General features: G+C 48.7%; 1 protein-coding gene across 3 annotated transcripts in view; it reads right to left on the bottom strand.

Annotated features, from left to right (window-relative positions):
- Slc2a9 (solute carrier family 2 member 9) overlaps positions 1-22,015 on the bottom strand; it is a 169,004-nt gene that overhangs the window by 25,408 nt on the left and 121,581 nt on the right. For 2 of the 3 annotated variants that reach the window (XM_074042619.1, XM_020178369.2), the window contains exons 9-11: positions 16,319-16,506; positions 11,687-11,797; positions 424-525 (exon numbers count right to left, since the gene is read on the bottom strand). In XM_074042619.1, the coding sequence (XP_073898720.1) occupies positions 424-525; positions 11,687-11,797; positions 16,319-16,506 (401 nt within the window). The remainder of the gene's footprint in view (positions 1-423; positions 526-11,686; positions 11,798-16,318; positions 16,507-22,015) is intronic. The other variant, XM_074042620.1, reaches the window with a different exon arrangement.

The following is a 22,015-nucleotide window of genomic DNA, read 5'->3' as shown; positions in this document are numbered from 1 at the left end:
GGACCTCAAAGGAGCAGACAACCATTGGAAACAATGGTTTCCAAACACTCAAATGCACGCCATCTGTTCCAAAGCACCTGCTGGGGGCCCTGGGAAGGGCCTAGCATGCAGTGTCCAGTGCCCTGTACTAGAAGGTGACATTGGGAAGGGATACTTTAATGGCTGGCTAATCCATTTCCTCTGTTCCATTAATGGACAAGCTGAGGCTCAGAGAGGGGATGTATCTTTCCCCCAGTCCTGTCAGGGACAGGACCAGAAGTCAGTTCTCTCGTGTCCCTGTCCAAGGTCTCATCACCAAAGCCATCCAGCAGCTCTGGAGCTGAAACCCCGTGGGAGAGTCAGATCCCAGGAGTCATCTGTAGACAAGATGAAGCCCACAAACCAAAGGCCCCCCACCAAGGTGTGGCAGGTACAGCCTCGTACCTGCAGTGACAGTGTGACGGTGAGGGTCCCAAAGAAGAGGGCCATGAGCAGGAAGCCTCCAATGAGGAGGGGTCTTCGCCCCAGGCGCTCGATAACCAAGCCCTGGTCCAAGGTAAAAGAGAGAGAAAAAGAGAGCAAATTATTATTCCACTTCTAGCAGGAAGCACAGGTGATGGAGAACCAGCAGTGGGGTCATGGTTCAAGGCTGGACTTGACACTTGGTAGCCTGGCCACTAGCCACTTTCTCCACAGCTACAGTCAGAGAAACAATGATCAGGGAAAGAAAAAAAGGAGGGAGGAAATCCCAAACTTGAGCACCTGCTGTGTGTCAGCACGTCCTCTCTCCTCTTCTCTCCCAGGTCAGAGTGGCTCCCTGCTAGTAAGTATGGAAGAAGGAACTGGAAGGACGTGGTCATGCCAGCCCTTCCCTCTGCTGCAGATTCAACTTCTCTGAGCCTCGGTGGCAAAGTTTCGTGTGGCAGACACATGAGGCTGGGTGCATGGCAGGAATGGTGAAGAAGGTTCTGAAGTTTTCCACTGTGCTCACATCTGTAGGGTCAAGTTCATCCCAGTGTGTGATACAGGGAGGCCTGGTTTAACCTCATCCTCCTATCCAGGTTCCTGCAGCTGCAGGACTGTCATTGACCTTCTCTGGCTGGCCCCTCTGTCTATGCCCTGGTTGGGTAGGAGCACAGCCCCTTCATTGAGCTCCTTCAAGGGACAGTGACCCCCAAAACTAGTGATGGCCACCAAGTTTCAGAGACAGGCAGACTTGGGTTTATATTCCGGCTCTACCACTTTCCAGATATACGGACTCTGTGTGTGAATTCACTTGCCAAAGCCACTGGGACCTTTACTGCAAAAGGAAAGGAGAAGCAAAATATCCTCCACCAAGGATGTCTGGAGGGCTGGGTGGGTAAAAAGAGGCTGCAGGCAGCACACACATCGATTATGTCAGATGCCTTCCCTTTCCCTCCCTACTATTTCACAAGAGAATATTAAGGACCAGAGATGAAGTAACTCAGCAGATGTCACACAGCCAGTGAGCAAGACAGCCAGGAATTGAACCCAGGAAGCTCTTTACCAAAATTCATGGTTTTTCTCACTGAACAACCAGGCAAGGCTTTTTGAAGTTGGGGGCGGGGTGGGGATCTGGGCAGGGGGAGAAGCAGGAACAAAGACTTGATGTGGGAAGGTCCCCACCAGGGACCGTCTGGGGACAAGGGGAACAGTGACACTGCTGAAGGCCATGTAGCTGGAACCTGTGAGCCTCAAGCTTCAGGTAATGGTTAAAAAGCCAGAACACTAGAGAAACAGCGAAACAGCGACAACCTGGTAAAGTCGGGATAGGGATTTTACAAGTGTGTGTGTGTGTGTGTGTGTGTACCATGGAGCCTTGCTTCAGGACTCCAGTGTCCCTTGGTGTTTCCTCTTTCACAAGAGAGTCCTGCTCACAAGAGGGTGGGTGATGGAAAACTGCCTGGGAAACGGGAGTTCTCCCCTGAGCTGAGCAGAGCTGAGCCAAGCATGGCTGTCCTGCTTGGCAGAGTGGGCACTGAGGGTGAGTGGCAGCTGCCAGTATGAAGGATATAGCCAGTCTGGGTTCCTGCAGGTCAGCCAAGAGCCCAGATCACCAGGCCATTTGGTGCTGCCTGGGGCCAAGGACCTGCCGTCACCACGATATGACACTGAGGGGCATGAGTGGGGATTGGCAGGAAAGCAGGCTGTGGATGGATACACTTTTGAGAGGCATCCAGGACTCTCAGGCTATAATTTCAGGTGAAGAGAACAGAACATAAAACCATATATTCTTCTATATGCAGTTACATAAATTACATTGTTAATTGTATTAGGCTACTATGTCCTAGAAGAAGGTATGCAGAACTAATTTGTAATCGTTAACTCTATATGGGAGTTAATAATAATTGTGACAATCGTTTTTGCTTATTCTTCAGTTTTCTAAGTTGAGCTTTTTTTTTACTTAAAAATGTAAAAAGACTAAAAAACAGATAGTTTGCAGGGCTGCAAATCTCTGTTCACTGAGTCATAACTGTTTCTTCTTCTCCTGTCACCAATTATTTCCAATATCCATACCAGTAAATTTCCATAGCCACAAAAAATAAGTCTTTACTACAATCCGAGGATAGCATAACCATTCTGTGGCCAACAGCGCGGGACCAATGACAAATGGGAAATAAAATCGAAGGCTGTTCATACACTGGAGCTTTGCCTCAGAAGCATCTTGGAGTAGTTGGGTGAGTGTCCCCTGTGGCATGGCGCTGAAGTCAGTACAGCAATGATCAGCAATGAGCATCAGTCACTAGGAGACACTATCACAGGAATACCAAGAGGGTTACATTGCTAGGCTGATGTTAACAAGAATCATGGTTACACTGAGAATAACAATAATAAGGAGTACTATATTGTTACATGAAGATAACTGTGTTACATCATTACACTGAGAGGTAACAATGTATGACACTGCTACACTGAAGTTAACAAACACTGCTTATTGGTTTCCAGGTTTTGAGGGCTTTTTAGTTTCTTCAGCTGGGGGTAGAGCTCAGTGGTAGAGCACTTGCCTAGCATGTGTGAGGGGGACAGGAACCGTTTCTTCAAGCAAGTCACCCACTATTTCAGTGTTTGAAAGTGTGCCCCAAACACAAACAAGTTAAGAACCATTATTTTACAGCATGTTGTTAATATTAAAAGGCTTTGCTGGTGGAGGGGGGATCTGGTTTTTTCTTTAACTTCCCTGAAGTCGCTGGATGAACCTGTCACCTGGGCCAAAGTGTAGCTGGGCAGATGCTCCCTGATTCGGAAGTGAACTCTAAAAGGTGGTACAGCAGACTCTGAGGAAGCAGAAGGAAGGGATGAAGCAGCCCTTGGTGTGCCAGCTCCTGTCTCCTGCTTCTCTCCTTTAACCCCGTTACAGTGCAGACGTCAAAAGTGATTAGAGCGACCACAGTGTTCACTCAACGCTGAAGTTCTCGGTGAAGACAGTAACTCAAAATGAACAGCTTTTGAAGGTTTCTGATATCAGCTGGGGACTGACTATCAGAGTCCCAATGCTCCCAAGAGGCCTCTCTGTGCACTCCTGAACCATGGGGTCATTCAGCCACTGCTCCTCCCCAAAGTGCTGGACCCTCTAGTGGAATAAGAATGATAAACTTTTTTGTTGTTGTTCTAGTTAGGTTTTAAAAGATGAAGTTTTTGTGTTGGCTCACACTTGTAATCCTAGCTATTTGGGAATTGGAGATCAAGAGGATCATAGTTCCAGGCCAGCAGGGGCAAAAAAAAAAAAAAATTGTGAGAGCCCCACACTAAGCTGGGCATGGTGGTGCACGCCTACCATTCAGCTACTGCGGGAAGCATAAAGTGGGAGGATCGTAGCTCAGGCTGGCCTGGGAAAAAAGCCAGACCCTATCTCCAAAATAAGCAAAGTAATAGTGTTGGAGGTATGGCTTAATCAGTAGAGTGTCTGCCCAGCAAGCACGTAAGCCCTGAGTTCAAATCCCAGCTCTGTACACCCTCCCAAAAAGAATCAGCTTTATTGAGGTTTAGCTTTTGTTCAATAAAATGTATCCATCTTAATTGTTACTATTTGATATGTTTTTGACAAATTTATATTCCCATAACCACAGCTACAGTTACGATCTAGAACATTTCCATCACTCCAAACAATTCCTTCATGTCCCTCCCCTCAGCCCGGCAACCATTGGCGCTGGTGTTAGTTTTGCCATTCCTAGAGCTTCTGTCACTCATTGAGATGTTTTTGAGATTCATCCTTGTGGCGAAAGTTATCAAAGGTCCCTTTCGTTGCTGAGCGGTATTTCACTGCAGGAATGTACACAACTTGCTTCTGCATTCGTCTGTGGATGGACACTGGCTGGTCTCCAGTTTTGCCTTTGATAAAGGAGGCCATTGAGAATGTCAGCATGAGTCTCTCAGACAAGAGATTTGCCTTCCCATGGGCAAACGCTTACGAGTGGACTGTCTGGGTTTAATGGGTAAAAGTCTTATAAGCAATGGCCAAAATGTCTTCCAGGGGGGTTGTACCATGTTAAACTCCCCCCCTCCCCAGCAGTTCCTGAAAGTTCCATTGCTCCCATCCTCAACAATGCTCAGCATTGTCAGCTGCTTAAATTTTGGTCAGCCTGGTGGCATCTCTCTGTGGGTTTTAGTTGTTCTTCCCTGATGATCAAACTATCTGTTTGAATTTTTTGACCATTTTCTAGAGAGTAGTTAGTTTCCTTGTTGAATTCTAAGCATTTTTTCCATGTTCTGAGTTCAAGTTCTCTGCCAGACATGCGTTTTATGTATTCTCCCAGCCTGTGGCTTGCTTTTTCATTTTCTTAACAATGTCTTTTAAATAATCACAGCTTAAAATTTTGATGAAATCCAATTTAAAAATCTGGTTCATGATTCTGTATCTTATTTCAAAAAAAAAATCTATGCCTATCAATTCTGCAAACCTTTCTTCTACATTCCCTTCTCGAAGTTTTATAGGTTTAGTTTTTGTGTTTAGATGCACGGCCCATTTGGAGGTAATTTTTAAATATAGCATGATACGGGCTGCTATTCATGTTTTCCATATGAATCATCTCAGTTTTATGGCAGTATTTCCTGAAAATATTTTCCTTTCCCCATCAGATTACTTTGGCGACTTTGGTTTTCTACACTCTCTTCTGTTCCATTCATCTGTTTCACTGTCCTTTTATCAGTACCATGCTGTACTGATTACTGTGTTGTAAACGTTGATCGATCACTCACTACGAACCAGGCGTAGTTCCAGACACCTTGCACATAGTGATAATTTAATCCTTATAACGTCCTCATGGAGTGGGGGCTATTACCATCCCCTCTTATATTCAAGACTTGAGGCTCAGAGAGGTTTAGCAGCCTGGGAGAGGTCACACGGTAGAGGTCAGGATTCTAGCTCAGCTAGCCTGTGCTCCACTGCTCCTCTGCACCCACCATCCCTGAAACAGATGTGAGTAGGCTTAGCAAGAGTATGCACATGGCCTCAAAGCCTTCCTTCCCCATCTGAGTGAGCTGCTGTGGTTGCTGGGGACTCCAATGGTCAGGCCCTGGCACTGGGGTCCGGAGAGGGCAGAGCCAGGAGTCCCACCTCTGGGGGAATTTTATGGGTTGAATTTGATTCTCCCCAAAAGGGAGAGATTAAACCCTCAATCTCAATAATTAGGAATGTGACCTGATTTGGAAATGGAGTTTGTACAGAAGGCGATCAAGTTAAAATGATATTAGGGTAGCTCTAACCCATCATGACTGGTGTCCTTATAAAAAAAGGCAAATTTGGACAGAGAGACAGATTTACAGGAAGAATGAGTGCCATGTGAAGGGGAAGGCAGAGATGGAGTGATGGTTCTACAAGCCACGGAGCACCAAGGATTGCCAACCACCACCAGGCACCAGGAGAGAGGCCTGGAATAAATACCCTAGGAGAAACCACCCTGCTGAGACTTGATCTCACATTTCTGGCCTTCAGAACTGTGAGAGGATAAATTTCTTCTGTTGAAGTCATTGAATTTGTGGAACTTTGTCACAGCAGCCCCCATAACCAAGGTGAGCTACCAGATAAAGTGAGAGTGTGGTGTGCTGAGTGACCAGCTGAGTGAAGGAAGAAGGATGGAGGGAAGGAAAATAATATACTTCTTTTATTTTAAATTTGGATCAATCAGAGCTTCCACATCTGACTTAATTTGTCTTTATATTATTTTATTTATGTGACTTTATATACAGTTTACACAACCATGTCTGTCTGTATTGTATTTTACATTTATACCCATGCATGAAGTACTCAGTGCCTGGTGGAAATTCCTGACTTTCTAAGGTCTACATTGCCTGAAAGCGTTCCTTTATGTACCATGGTGAAATGGTGATTTCTGTCCTCCCCAGGACTTTCCTGAGTCTGCTGATTCCCATGAGCTCAGTTCCTGCCTGACTGGCTTCATGCTTGTGTATGTGGGTCCCATGGGTGATCCATGTGCAGGGGCCCCAGAAGCCTCTCAGAGGAGATGCTGTGGTGGGAGCAACAATTCCGTTGGCTGCCTGCCTGCTCCCAGGCCGGTCTCAGGCCTGGGTCCTGGCCAAAGACAGAGTTCACTCTAGTTAGCAGGGTGATTTCCTCAGATGTCTTTAATTGAGCCTTACTCCATTAAGCACCTGAGTTTTGAATGCTTGTTAGCAGTCAGTGCCTGGTGTGGTGGAATGGACCATGGAAGACAAAGACTGGAGAGATACAGGGTGACAGCTGCCTTTCCCACTTCTTCAAGCCTACGGTCACACACACACACACACACACACACACACACACACACACACACACATGTGTATGCATACACAAACATATACACATACACACACATATTTTAAGTTTACATTTTGCAACAAGTCTGTAAGTTTCCCCCAATAGCACTGGCCAGCGTGGTGGGGACAAGTGGGAACCCACACAAGGAGTTTAAGTGCTAGGCTTAGATGTGGTCCCCCAATGCTCACCCTTTGGGGTTGAAGACTCCCTCGCCAACATCAGCTGCCACTGACTTTGTAGGCAGAAACTGGGTTTTGCCAAAGCATTGGCTACAGAGGGACAGAAGAAAGCTTGAGGAAGGCGCAACTCAGCTCTCTCTGCAGAGGAAAGGAGGCCGAGGCAGATCACATGGAAAGGGAGTTCAAGTCCCAGAAAAACCACTTTCCACGGTAGCAATTCTGTTCTAAATATGCAACTGACTCTGTCTCTGAACAGAAGCTGAGACCTTGGGAAGTCCTGGCTCTCTGCAAGTTAATGGAACTTTAAACATCATTTTCAGAACACAGGGTGTCAAATAACCTACTTGGGACAGGCTCTCTCTATATTGAAAATTATAGTTTGTTGAAATATAAAATTTGTTTGGAAATTTCTACTTAAGAGATGAATGTGCATAAAAGAAACCTGTGTATCTGCTTGGACCAAAGGTGTGAAAAATAAAAAAGAGTTACCTTTTAGCTGCTTGTCATGGGGGTGTGTGTCCAGTGTGTGAGTCCATGACCCCTAAGTATAGCACACTAAAATGGTCTCAAGATACTTTGATCAAAGTGCAAAGTCAGACATGGATCAGGGCCAACTGGAAAGGCAGGAAAGGCCATAGCTGACCAGGCTCCAACTTAGTGCTCAAGTCCTGGACATTTTTTCTTTGGGATCACTTTGGAATCTTGGCCTCAGGTCAAATCCTCTGCAGCAGCTCAGTGTGGTCCCCATCCCTTGCTCGTCTCAAAATAGGAAAAGGCAATTCTTGAAGCATTTGTGAGAATACAGTTAAACTGTCCACAAATTTGGGCAAGAAGTTAAAAATAGCTCTTATAGTCTTTTCCCCCTCTTTTTCCTTGTGTGCTGGGAATTGAACCATGGTTTTACAACTAAGCCACACCCTCAGCCCCAAAATTTAACTCTTTAGGCAAAGCAGCAGAGAAAGAGACACTGGACCCTGGTGTCCAGATAACTTGGGAGTTGGCGCTCCCACACAGCAGTGCAGAGTGGAGAGGTGGTCAGCTGAGGGGAGCACCTTCCCCCCCAACCAAGCCAAGCCCTCACTTTCTTTGGTGAGGAAGCCCCTGGGGCTGTCCCAGACGCAAGGAAGCTACAGGAGGTGACCAGAGAGGAGGGAGAATCAGGAGCAATCCTGTAGGAAATAAAGAACAAAGAGTGCCTCCTGGGATTGCCAGGGCTGCTGAAACAAAGCACCATAAACAGAGGGGCTTAAACAATGGAAATGTCCTGTCTCTTGTATAACCTTAAGTATTGACATCTGCAACACCCCTGTTTACAAATCAGGTCATATTATGACCTAAGGGCTTCAAAATATTAATTTTAGAGAGACCCATAATAATAAGAATAATGAACACTTATTAAATATCTGCTGTATTCTAAGCACTGCAAACTGTTGCCTAATCATCACAATAATACTAACTGAGATACAGATCTAGTATCAACCCTGCCTTCCCTAGAGAAAAATGGGGATCAGAGAGGTTAAGTAGCTGACCCAAGGTCACCCAGCTCGTAAGTGCAGGGCCAGGAGACCACAGAGCCCAAACACTCCCCCATTTTGCTTTGTTGTCTTCCCCACTTTCTCCTCGAACATGTGTTGGGTCTGGTGCCCTGAAGCTCAGCAGTGAGTGCTGAACGCTGTGATTCTGAAACTGTGGAATTCGTTGGGAAGCAGGAGGAACTGTAGACAGCAGAACCCACTGAAGATTTGTTTTTACTGAACCCCAGAGAACAGTCTGATCCTGAGGATTGCGAACACCTGCTGCCTTGAAGATGACAGACTAGCTGTGAGTTCTGCCAGTGACTTGCAAATGCAGAGCCCGTGCGTTCACAGAACCAGCCGTCCCCCTGGTCCCCAGCCCATGTGGCACTGATGCGATGCTCAGCCCCATGTGGCCCGAATGGTGCCTGCTGGAAGTTCACTCACCTGCCAAGCAACGCTGGACCATGGAAACTGATTTGGAAAACCAGCTGTTCTGCAAAGTGACAATTAAATACAGCCGCCAAACTGCCCAGTGATGCTCGGCACCAAAATTAACTGCAGATCAAATGAACAAAAACGTCTTTCCCTTCTCAGTTTTATTAGGTCCTGGCGTCATTTTAATAATCTGTCAAAACCACTAAGGAGAACGAAGAAGAGAAAGGGAAAGTCCTTTTCAATAGGCAATGACTTCAAAGAGCCGGATGAAGTGGTCTTGTATGGAAAGAAGGCCATGCAGTCTTTGGAGAGTCGGGGACTTGCTAGGGGAAGGAGCAAGTAGCCCTCACTGACTTTGAGTTTTGTTTCAGTGCTAACTCTGTTAGCTGCTGGATGGTTTCCTGTTGGTGCTGTAACAAATGAACACACACTCAGCCTCAAAGGGATGCAAATGCATCTTGTGGTGTTGGAGGTCGGAAGTCGAAATACATGTCAAACTGCAAATGTCACCATGTTAGCGGGCTGCTCCTTCTGGAGATGCAGGGAGGCTCTGTCTCATCTTTCCTCATCTTCCAGGCCAGCAATGGCCTCCCTCCTGCTTCCGCTTCCACAATCCCATTCCTTCCCGGTGTTGGACCCTCCTCACTCCCTCTTTCACTCAAAAGGATACTGTGATTCCACTGAGCCACCCAGATAATCTGGGGGTACCTTCCCCACCTCAAGATCCCTAATCCCATCTGCAGTTCCTTTTTGCCCCATAAGGTACCACACAGCTCCCAGGAATTAGGAGGTGGACATCTTTGGGAGCCATTGTTTTTGCCAACCATAGGTGGCACGGTCACACCCATTTTGCAGATGAACAAATAAAGTCAGAGATGTTGGCCAATTTTCCCAGGACTACCAGCTGGCAGGTGGGTAGGATTTGAATTCAGAGTTGTTCAGATGTTAAGCCCAAGCTTTCTCCCCAGCCCTTTCTGTGCCAGACTTTTGACACCAGGCTGCATTTAGTCTCAAGGGCTGGGGATTAGGGTGAATGCCACCACTAAGGGACTTTATCCAAAGTCCTACATTCTACATGCCTCTGGACCTCAGGTCCTTTCAAAGACAAGAGGGGTGAGCTGCAGTTTACTTCTCTTTCCTTCCCCTAAGTCCAACAGCAACTTCAGTCTTCTGATTCCTGGTCTCCTCCTCCAGGGAGCCCTCCTGGGCCTCCCCATGGGAGAATTTATCTCAATGCTGCATGTGGTCATTGTCTGTTTCCAGGTCTGTCTTTCTAGATCACTACAACTCCACAGTGACCTATATGTGGGGTGCTCTTGGGGAGGGGGTTCTTGTGGAACAGTCAGGGGCATGAACACTGTCATGCCCCTGCACCCCTAGAAAGCATGACCTCATTCTGTTTGAGGCCATGGTCAACCATCTCTGGACTGTGAGCTCCTGCAGGCAGGCGCCATGGTAACTGGTCATGTGACCCTGCACAGGTCAGCAGCTGCCCTCAGGAGGAGTGGGCAGAAGCTCCCCGCAGGACCCATTCCCAACCTTCCAGGTCCCAGTGGCCGAGGTCCACTGTGGTCTATGAAGAGCACGCTTCAGGGACTGCCACTCTGAGCCTCGGCTTAGAACGGTCCCCTTCCTTCCCGGGAGGCAAAGTCTCTCCCCCTTCTTTCTGGGACTTCCATCGACCTCAACAAATACCATCAGCTTTTCGCTGAACATGTCTGCCAGGCAAAGTGGGGAGTCAGAGCAGTGACTGGAGTCGGGGAGGCCAAGGCTGGCCCATCCTCGCCCAGCCTCTCCCTCAGTTTGCTTCTCTTTCAGTCCAGGACAGTCACCTGACTTGCAGGAGACCCGTCAGGGCGTGGGGACAGTGAGAGCCCCATGATGCCATTTTTCCCCATGCCCTCAGGCTCTGCCCCCCTGTGTGGCCTGGGTCTTGCTGCCTCAACCATCAAGAGATGGCAAGGATGCCTGTAAAATCCTGCTTTCTGCAAGGATGTCATCCCTGCCTTACTTCAAGTGACAGATTGCAGCGACCTACCCGCCCAGGACAAGAAGGGTCAGTGCTTGCTGAGCTGAGTGCATGTCGTCCTCCAGACTCTGCTTGAATCTCTGGTTGTCCATTCATTTGTTTAGTCCTCAACCCGTGACTATGAAGCAGGGATGCTGTCCTCACAGAAATGGGGAAACTGAGTCACGGAGAAGTTGGATAACTTAGTTGGGTCAGGAAGCTCAGGAGGAACAGAGCTCAGGGGTGGGAGCCCTGTGGTGTGGCTTTGTCCTCTGGGTCCTGAGCAGAGGTGGGACAACCTCACCCCGTGGACAGTGGTCAGGAATCCAAAGCAGAGCAAACTTTTGGAGGATACAGTGCTCACCACTAGTGTTGACTGAGGTCTGCTCTGTACGAATGCACAGCAAGGTCAGAGTGTGCTCTGGGCCCGTGGCCCTCTCTCCTTTCTGTTGGTAGAGCTCCCCCCCCCCAGCTGTGACAAACAGCACAGACACCAACATCTCACAAAGAGGGAAACCGAGATTCCAAGGATTGAGAGCATTGTTCAACCTCACACGACCAAGGAATTCCAGAGCCAGGATTCAAATCCAGTTTGGTCTGATTCCAGAACTTGGAAGAAGAGCGGCTATTCGTTGGTAGTAAGAGGAAGAGGAGTGTGGAAAGGAATACCCGGGTAGGTGGGTGACATGCTGGGGAGAGCTGCATGACTCACTCCTAAAATCCAGACACCATGGGGTGACAAAGGGTGCACTCCAGTGCTGATCGGGGTCCCCAGCAGCCCTCAGTGACTTACAGAGAAGATGGAAGCCAGCGTCTCGATGCCCCCTGTACTCAGGGTGATGTACGGAATATTCGCTTGAGGGATGCCAGCTTTGCCAAAGATGCTGCTGGTGTAGAACCAAATCTGTAGTGTGGGAAAGAAAAGGAAGGGACGGGGTCAGGGAAACCCAAGTCCAGTTCCTAAATTAAATTCAGGAGTAAGGTACTCCGAGCCTCACTGCTAAACCCTCAGCATGAGGTGGAGCTGTGTGACAGCCACTCGGTTTCACCCTTCCCCCCTGTTTTCCCTGTCTCCATTACAGTTCACACAGGTGCCCAGCGGAAATGTTGTGGGGCTTCCAGGAAGCCATTTCTTTGTTTTGTTTTGTTGTGAAAGGAGCTTTTCATCAATTAGGTGTGCTCCCAGTTTTTTCCTTTTGCACTTCTTCCTTTCTCCTTTAGGATGGTGGGTGTGATTGCTGGAGCTTCAGTAGCCCTTTTGAATCAATAGATTAACCCCCAACTTTGTGAGAATTAGAAAAGGCCTCTGCTCCACAAGCCTCTTAATTGTCAACCACTGGAAAATTGTCATAAGAAACCTTTAATGAGTCCAATGTCAATGATGCACCCAAGATTTGTGGGATGCATAATCTATACACCGATGACTCATGCCCTGGCTTTGGAATAAAAGTCACCTATTCAGTCCCAGAGCAGGAAGTTAGCAGAAGTTAGCCTGTCCTCTCTGGTCAGAGTGATTGCATGTTGTTCTCCAAACCTAGGTAAATCCGAGAGTTCCAACAAATGATCTCAGGACAGCAGGCATATGTTGAGGGCATCTTGGGCAAACCGAGACTTGGGGTCCTGGGGTTGTAGCAGGCCTGCTAGTATGGAGAGAAAGCTGTCCATCCTGTGTAAGTTTCTGCCATGTGAGGCTAGAGCCTTTCTACCTCACAAGGTTAGGCTTTGTGACCTTGCCTGACAGTCCAGACTATTCCTCGGCAGAGCTGCCCCATCCAAAGCCCCAGGCAAATGTCATCCTTCATTCTTGTCAGACCTCTCTTCAACCAGACCACAGAGGCAGCAGGGTGAGCTGACCCTCCCAGCCTCTTGGAGTGGGACTAACCATGGTCACCGCAGCTACATGCCCCACACTGCCCACTCCCCGCCTTCTGCAGGGCTCAGGCTCAGCCCCGGGTCAGGGCAACAGAAACTGAATGCCCCTCTTTGTGAGCTGCTGTTGTTTGGATGGAGGGGAGGCTGAGAGCCGGGCAGAAGGGGTTTCACCCCCAGAAAATGCTATGATGGTGAGAACTTGGACTTGCCTCTTACTCTCCCAGCCTCTTAGTCTTCAAGTGTGTGCAAAAATTAAATTGAACGATGAATCTTGGTGTCTTGTACTCTGCAGTGCTGAGCAGAGGCCTCCTTCTCTGCCCCCATCTCCTTTTTTTTATAACAAAATTCCAGAAAGATACAAAGAAAGGACTCATATTTTAAGAGTGGGCAGAAAACGCTAGCTTATAAAAACTTGCCTAAGAATGCTGGATCTCCCAGTCCTTCTCTTATAGATAAAAAGATAATGTCACTGACACAGCCTTTTGCCAACTGCTATGACCTTTCTGATCTGGTCTCATTTGGACTCAGACATCTGAGTGATTGAGGCTCAGAGAGGGTGAGTGTCTCACCCAGGGTAACACAGCTGGGAAATCAGAGGGTGTGAATAGAACAGAAACCCAGCCATCTTGGTGACCTTGGCAAGAGTGGCCTCAAAGTTGGGCTCTTTCAACAAGATGACAGCTGTCAGGTTTGGGCACCACCTTTGTAATGGAAACCCTTCCTTTCCTCTGCCTTGACCACCACTTTACAGCTGGGAAAACAGGCTGAGGTCAGTTTCACAATTTGTCCAAGGTCCCAACTCCTGCAAGTTCAGTGCTGCAACCCCTGCACTGACTGAATCAGCTTGTGACAGTGATTTGCAGGCAGCCACATGGACAGGCCATGTGTGCAGCTTTCTCCCCTCCCCCCAGGACACAGCCCACTCACTAGGGTAACAGAACATCTTCATACTTCTTCTAATTTGAGTCAGAAGAATCTGTTCAAAAGAAAAGCTCCTGATAGACGCTTGTGAAATTGTAATTAGGAATTTTGTGCAAGATATGCTTTGAGCTCCAGAACTCCTAATGACGGCCTGACAGATCAGATGGGCCAGACATGGGGAAAGTGACAGGCCCGGGATGGATGTCCCCCCACTCCAGCCCATCCCTGGAGCCTCGTGGCTCTTGTTTTACATCCATGCCTAACAAGCTTAACTGTCTCATTTCCCAACCAAGACTGGGCATCAGAAGCAATGGGTCTGAGGAGAGAAAAAAGAATGCTCAAACATCTCACGGATGACAGCAAGGTCTGGAGAGATGAGCACAGGTGAGTGGTGCTCGTCTGTGAGACGTCTTCATGCCTAACTCCATGTGATCCTCATATCCGCTGTGTGAATATTGCCATCCCAACCTTTCAGAATAGGAAACTGAGTCCCAGGCAGTTAGAATGACCAGCTTTCTGTGTTCAAGAAGGGAGGAATCCAGGCCTGCCATCCAAGCTGCTTAGGAGGCAGCAATAGGAGGATGCAGGTTCAAGGCCAGCTCAGGCAAAGTTAACTCAAAACCTATCTGAAAAACAAAGAGCAGAAGAGTTTCAGCAGGGTCACAGCTGAAGTGGTGCTTGCCCAGCAAGTGAGAGGTCCTGAGTTCAATGCCCAGGATCACAAAAAACTAGAAACAAACAAATAAACAGGGAGGAATGCAGAGAAACGAAGGACAATGCAAGGTAGATAAAAGCACCACCATGAATCTTGGCATCCTGGAAGTTTCTGGAAGGTTTGGGAAAACCAGTTTTGACCATTGCTATTGATCCAACTTTCAGCCCAAGAATGTGATAGAAACACCTCTCTATGCCCTGTTTTCACTGCCTACTCCCTTCCTTCCCAAACATTCTGGTGTCTACCCTGTGTCATGGGCTGCTGTAGGAGCTGGAGATAATGGGGGTGATGACATGTGATCTCCATCCTTGAGGACAGACCCCCAGCATAGAGGGGTCTGAGCTGCTCCAGTGCAGGGGACAGGTGATCGAGGAGGAGGAGGCTCCTTCAGGCTGATGCTGACACAGACCCTGGTGGGTGCGAGACTCAGGATGCTTGGTAGGAAGGCATCTGCCTAAGATGAGTAATCGGAAGTGACAGGTCTAATTTTATAGAGGGGAATTTGAAAGCTATCATAAAAGGTATTGGAAAAAGAACAATTCAGCACAGATCAAGAATTTGGAAATAGTGAAATGTTAAATCCAACTTGGGCGTGGTTTCTAAAGCGTGGGAAACCATTTATCCACTTTTTAGCATAAGTGTACCAAGAAGCATGCAATGTGGTTCTTAGCCAAAGGCCCCTCTGCCTCTAAGGCCATCTGGCAGTATGTAGACATTGCAGCACCTGGGGGCACCTGGCATCCAGCAGGCAAAGGCCAGGGAGGCCACTGAACATCCTGCAGCCTCTATGACCAAACCCCAAAAGTGGATAGCTCTGAGACCGAGAAGTCTGCCCTACTGCAGATCCCTGGGGCTTAGAGACACTGGCCAGACCTGGACGGGTCCTCTGGGGCAGTGTACCTGGCACCAAGGAGTGTGATTTTGACAGTGAAATGATCAATTCGACCCCTCCCTCCCACCAGCAAGGGCCTTCAGCAAGCCTCTGGCTCTCTGTAAGCCACCGTTTTCTCACCTAGAAAGCGAGGACCAGTGCCTCCTATCCTGCAGGACTCTTTGGGGCTGAAACAAGGTGAGGAATTGGAGGGCACCTGGGAGTATTACAGACATTTCAAAGGACAGACCATGTCTACCAAAATGACATCTGCCAAAGAGAAGTGGCCAAAGCAAGCTGTAAGGAACACCTGCAGCGTGAGACTGCTTGATTCTTCCTTGGGCTCAGGGATGGGTTGAAGGCACCAGGGGAAAGCTGGGGCCTGAGCCAGCATGCTGGCCTATGTCCCTTTGGGTGTCAAATGGAAGACTTGTCCTGTAGCTGTCTCCAGATGAGCTGGCTGGCTCTTTGAAGGCCCCCGGGCTCAGCCATGTTCCTGCAGAGCTGCAGGCATGATCTTAAGGAGTCTGGGCACTTTGGTGTGCCTGTCCTCTTCGTACCCTGCCAAGTGGCCGGCCTGCTCTGTACTCCCTGTCGCGTGGATGGGGGGTTTACCATCCCAGATGGTCAGAGTCTGTTTCCCAGAAGCAACAAATAAATGCTTTGAAGTTTTCTCAGGCCAAAGTCATGAGTTGAAGCCAGCCCAGCCAAGACTTCTTTCATTTAAATCACCTTGGGTTTTCCCATTTATGACTTTCTGTTTTATTGAGAAATGTGATTTTCAAGTATGTCTAGGAACCAATAAATGCGACAGCAGACAGAAACATTTGCAAGGGACAACTGAGCCAGCTGCTGAACTGGATACTCTGTGGGACTCTCCTTCCGCATCGGTCGTCCCATTCCATAGATGAGGAGACTAAGGATCAGCTTATGATGTGGGTGTTGGCAGAGCTAGAATTTGAATCCGGGCATCGAGAGCTAAACTCCGAGCCACCCACCCTCGGTTCCTCTGTTGTGTTGACGCCCGGCTGGAGCCCCACACTCACCGCGTTGAGGCCACAGAGCTGGTAGCAGGCCATGGTGATGATCACGGTGATGAGCTGCCAGCGGACGAAGGGGTCCCTCAGCAGTTCCAGGGTGGACACCAGGTGGAGGTTTTTCTGCACGTGGCTCTCAGCCAGGGCCTCTTCTACTTCTCGGGCCACGTCTGCTTTGCCCAGGAATTTCTGGAAGGCTGCAAATGGGACAGCACAGACAGTTAGCATGAATGGGAGCTAACGCTAGCCCCCAGCAGACGGGTCCCTCCACCCAGACACACACCTGGGAAGGGCCCTTGGAAATTTCAAAGTCCAAAGTCCTTGTTAAAAGTGGGAAAACAGAGGCCTAGTGTTGCCCACCTGCTGGGAGAGAACACGTGTCGGGTCGCCTGACTGTCCTGGCATGTCCAGGGTTCAAATCCATCTCTACCAAGGAGGAGGTAAGTCCTTGTTCATCTTTTGTACTCATTCCTGGCTCTCATGGCTGCTGGGAAATTGCATACATTAATTCCTGCTCACAGATTCCCACTCTGGAAGTACTGTTTCAGTGAGCATTCATTGAGTGCCTCCTGTTTACCTAGGCCTGTGTGCTTGTCCTCATTGGATATGTCCAGAGGGAGGTCGATTGCCATTTGGCCAGGACACTCCAAAGTTAACTCTATCATCAGAAGGAGGACTGAACTAACGACCTTCAAGGCCCTTTCCCAGTGACCCTCTGGAGTATAGACACCTCGAGTAGGAATAGTCTCCAAGAGCAAACTCACTCTCGTGATTTGTGCCACTTGCAGGTGGAATGCTGCAAATCCCAGCCTCTGAGAAATGCTCATATTTATGGAGCCCTTAGTTGTGTAAACCTTGGTGGAGGAAAGCTCCAAGGTGGGCTACCTCATCCCATCCCTGAGATTTTAATTCTCAGGTCACCGATATGCTTTCAGAGCACGGATTTAAATATTCCGTGCTCTGCCATCCTTCCACCCACAGGGAAAGGCAGCTATCATGCAGGATCCTGTGGACGGTCCATTCCAGACCCAGCAGCAGAATCCTTAATGACACCGCTCTGCACCATGGGGTGTGTGAAATTGCTCTTCTTAAGCAGGAAAAAAAAGCTGTTAAGCTTGCTCCAGATTTTCCAAGCGAGCAAGCTCACGAAGGCTCTGCAGTGTTGTTTACAGCACGGCTCTGAAACTGCTTCCGAGTGTCTCTTTGAAGGCAGTGATTTAATGCTTTGCCAGCACTGATTAAGGGATAGGAGAAAAGTAGCTGAATGAGTAACATTTCTGCATCAGGCACAAAACCACTGTAGTCCTCATATTTCTTACATCCATCTCCTAAAATAATTGTAGCGTTTGGGGGCAGGGAACTATATCTCTTTCCTGCCTGATATACATAGTTTCCATTTCAAAACAAGGAATAATTTATAGCCTTTTCCCTCTCTTTTCACCTTGACTGCCAGGAAGCTCTCAGCCTCATTCACTTACACCAAAGAGACACAGACAACCTGCTGCTTGTCACATCTGTTCCCTGTGTGGCTATAGCAGTCCCCTGCACCTCTCTCTCTATGCCTTTATCCTCATGTGAAAGTGCTCAGCTCCCAGCCATGAGCACCCCAGAAACAGCCCTCTACTATGGGTAGAACAAAGGTGAGCAGAGGAAAACCTGGCTTCCTCATGACACATGCACATTCTCTGCTGTTTCCTAGAGGTGTCCTGGTAGTGATGCGCTGATCACCAGAGCTGAAACCTGTTGGTGACGAACCTCAGTCTCCAACTTCCCTTTTCTAGCTGGGGAGATGGAGCTTCCTGGTATCTCCTCCCAGGTAAACTACCCATCCATCCTCAGAACCTGGATTCAGGCTTTGGGGCCACCCAATGACAATCACGAAGTCACCTAAACTAGATGCCTTGTGGTCCCATGGTATCAACCTCCCCATTGCTTTTGTCTAATCTAGATTCTAAGTTTTATGAGCTCTTCAGCACCTGTGCTGTGAGCTCCTCCCTGCCGGAGCCCAGGGCTACCTTAGCTCAGGCCTCAGCATCTCCTTGGGGACATTTGTCACCAGCCTCCCTCCTCTGAGATGATTGCGTGCTTCCTGCACAGTAGCCTTTGCTGCAGGATCCAGCCCAAGTTCTCATCTGCTATGCAGAGCGGTGGCCCACACTTCCCTATCCGCCCTGCTACCATGCTGGAGAAACCCCTCCCCCCACCCCAGATACACCCCACAGAGTGGCCTCTGTGCCTGGCACATGGTTGTCCTTTCTGGATACCCTGACACTTTGCTGCCTGTCTGGAACATTCTTTTCTGAAGATGTGCTCAGCAGACACGTCTTCCAGAAGGCTTCCCTGCTCTGGTCGTGGTTGGTCACTGTCCTGCTCTCATCTGGCCTCTCTTACACAGGTGTCTTCCCCTTTTAGGCACTTGGCTGGGATGTCCTGTCCACACTCCTGCGATGCTCTCCCCTGTGAGTGTCCTAAAGAAGGAACCACTTAAGGGATGCAGTGACACAGATGTAGGCTTTGGGGCGAGATCAGCCTGGGCATCACATCCAGCAGGGCTATCTAGCTACCTGTTCTCTGTGCTGTGATCCTTCTTCCACAAAACCGTGATCATAAAGCCTCCTATGGGGTTGTTGGGAGGAATAAAATCACTACACTTACAGCGTTGATATATGTGGGTGTCAAGTAAAAAATAATAAGCTCTATCACTTCTTTTCTGTAGAACCTGACATAAGTATGTGTTCTGTTGGTATGTCTGGATGACAGAATGACAACGGAGACTCAGGGTGACAGGGAAGGAGGGGCATGTTACAAATACAGAAGTGGGTGTCGGCAGCAGAGCCAGCAGGGACAGAGAAAAATTATGTAAAATGTCCACAAAGTGAAATCAGTAGAGCAGTCCCATCAGCTGGGGCTCTTCCCCTCCACTTTCTCAGAGCCCTTGTTTCCAGTGGCAGGCTCCCCGCAGTGACAGACTCTGATGCATTAGGGGGCAGCCCCATGCAGGCTGAGTGAGGATGAAGAATGAGCTGTGTGCCTCTGAGAGTCACTGGCCTGGAGAACCTATGCCTCGGGCCCTGGGGTTGCTCACCAGTGCTGGGAGGACCTGGCTCTGAGGGAGACAGATGCTCAAGACAGTGCTCTGGGGGTAGGAAGAAAGTGAGGGGCTTCCTGTCTGAGGCCTCTTGTGGAAAATTCGAATGCTTTCCCTTCCCTGGAGGCCACACTCCTGTGGCCAGGCCAGGCCCTCTCCTGGGAGGTCTGAGTGACTGACAGTTCCCTTGCCTGATGATAGCTGTCAGCAAGTTCAAGTTCTCAGGCCCACACATCCCTTGGGAAGAAGCAATAGCCTGCAAAAGGGAGAGACTTGGAGCTAATTGGCAGAAATCATGGTTCCATTCAAAGTCAGCGCCCAGCACATCCTTACTGAGCACCCACTATGTTCTAAGCACTGTGTTGTGCTTGTAGGGGATGGAGGAACAAAAGCTAGAGCCTGCATAGGTACTGTCCCCATGGCACAATGACCTCACATTTCCTATGTGCACTTTGTGGCATGGAAACAATCTCGGGAAAGGTGTGATCAAAGACGTTTAATATCACTGCATACTCCACTCCTTGATGGTTCAAACATCAGAATAATAAATTTCTGAACAAGTCCTGCAGCAAAAATATGTGAGTACTTTAGTTTCAGTCCACATTTCCTAAATATATTTGCTGAAGCAGCTACAGAAGAACATGGAGAAATGCCATTCAAATACTATGTGGTATATGTGACAGGATGAACCAAAGATATCCTAGGACCTGGAAGAAGACGTTACAGGGAGCACTGAGCACTGAGAAGGCAAACAACTCTAGGCTACTCCCCATTTTGCCTTGTAGGAGGCACCTTGAGAAGCAGAAAGAGCCTGTACCAGACAGAAGATGACCCCCAGAAAGTCTACCCAATCTGTAGAACCAGTGAATGTGTCACCTGACATGGCCAAAGGGACTTGGCAGATGTGATTGAGTCAGAGATTGTGAGATGGGGCAATGATCCTTGATTATCTTATAAAATCACAAATATCCTTAGAAGAGGATTGGAACCAGAGAGGAGATGATCGCGGAGGCTGAGGTTGAAGGGAAGCACTTTGAGGATGGGGAAAGGGATCATGAGCCAAGGAACACAGGCAGCCTCTAGAGGCCAGAAAAGCCAAGGAATTGATTCTTGTAGTGCTTCCAGCAGGAAGTAACCCTGATCACACTTTGAGTCTAGCTCTAGAAGATCCATTTTGGATGTCTGACCTCCAGAACTGTAAGATAATAATTTTTTTTTAAGCCATTAGTCTGTTGCCATGGCCACAAGAAACTAAGATGCAACTGTTAAGATAGGAAGCTTCTCAGTTGGTCACTCAGTTTGCATAATGGTGGGGGAAAGCACCTGCTCTCTCTGACCTTGGAGTGCCCATCTGCAAAGTGGGGCAGAAGTCACTGGCATCTCCAGGGCATATGACTGTCCCATGTGCAGGGGACACAGAGCAGCAGCCCAGAGCCTGGCTTGCCACAGAAAGACACTCATGCTGTCCCCCTTGCAGGGATGAGTAACCCTACCAGGAGGTATGACAGCCATCATGGTACACATGGTGCAAGGGCAGATGTGGGGTCTCTCAAGCAGCTGCCAGCCAAACTTTAAGCATGGCTCTGGATCCAGGCTGCTGGTGGGGCCCCACTGTGCTCTATCCTCACTGTGTCCACTAGGGTGAATTGTTTAGATTGTCTGCCCTGGACCTCCCAGTATGAGGACCAGGTAGGTAGGTGACTTAGAACTGGAGTGGTGGTCAGCCCTGCAAAGTGCTCAGTGCATGCCTGTGCTAGCTGGAGCAACAGTTAGGTGTGCCCTAAAGGTTCACTTGACTTTCAAAAATGCCTTGGAATGCAGGACACCAGAGTGGTGGTTCAGGTGACAGGTGCTAGCTGGACAGCACAGACCATGAGTTTCCAATGTACCCATCTTTCATACCTTTCCTGGCCAGAGCCAGCAAGGCCCTGGGCTTTGGAGATGGGTTGGCATACCTGCTGGGGACACAGGTTAAGAGCTAAAGGCAGAACAATCCTGCTGCAGTCGGTTCTGGCTGCTGTAACAGAAAACCACAGACTGGGGCTTGGATAACAGACATTGTTTTCCCACAGCCTGGAGGCTAGGGTCCAAGATCAAGGTGCTGGCTGAATTCAGTGGGGGTTAGAGGACACTTTCAGGCTAGCAGGAAGGAGATGCTGCCTTCTCCCTGCATCCTCACATGGCAGAGAGAGCTCTGGTATTTTTTTCTTTTCATAAAGTACCAGCTCTGTAGTTGAGGCCCCACCCACAGGACCCCATTTATTTAATCCAATTACTTCCTCAGATGGCCATCTCCAGGCACACTCACACCGGGGCCGTGGGCTATAACACAGGAATTTGGGGGCACACAGATTCTCTTGATGGCATGTCCCTTGGGGTTTCTTTCTTTCTCTATCATGGATTGCTGGGCTCCTGAATTCCACCAGCCCAAGCTTCATGCCCAAAATGGACCATAAAGAAGGGTGGGTGTTCTTGACCAGGTCACACTTACAGCCCTGAAGTGCCCCACACCAATGAAGAGGTAGAAGTCTGGAAGGTGTTTGTGCCTCACAGACTCAGAGACCCAAAAGGTGGTCACAACCCAGTTCATGACCTCAAACACCCAGTGATGTATGGTG

This window comes from Castor canadensis, chromosome 9, assembly GCF_047511655.1.
Source record: "Castor canadensis chromosome 9, mCasCan1.hap1v2, whole genome shotgun sequence".
Taxonomy (NCBI): domain Eukaryota; kingdom Metazoa; phylum Chordata; class Mammalia; order Rodentia; family Castoridae; genus Castor; species Castor canadensis.
The sequence above is the reverse complement of the archived record's forward strand: the minus strand, read 5'-3'. Positions and strand labels throughout refer to the sequence as shown.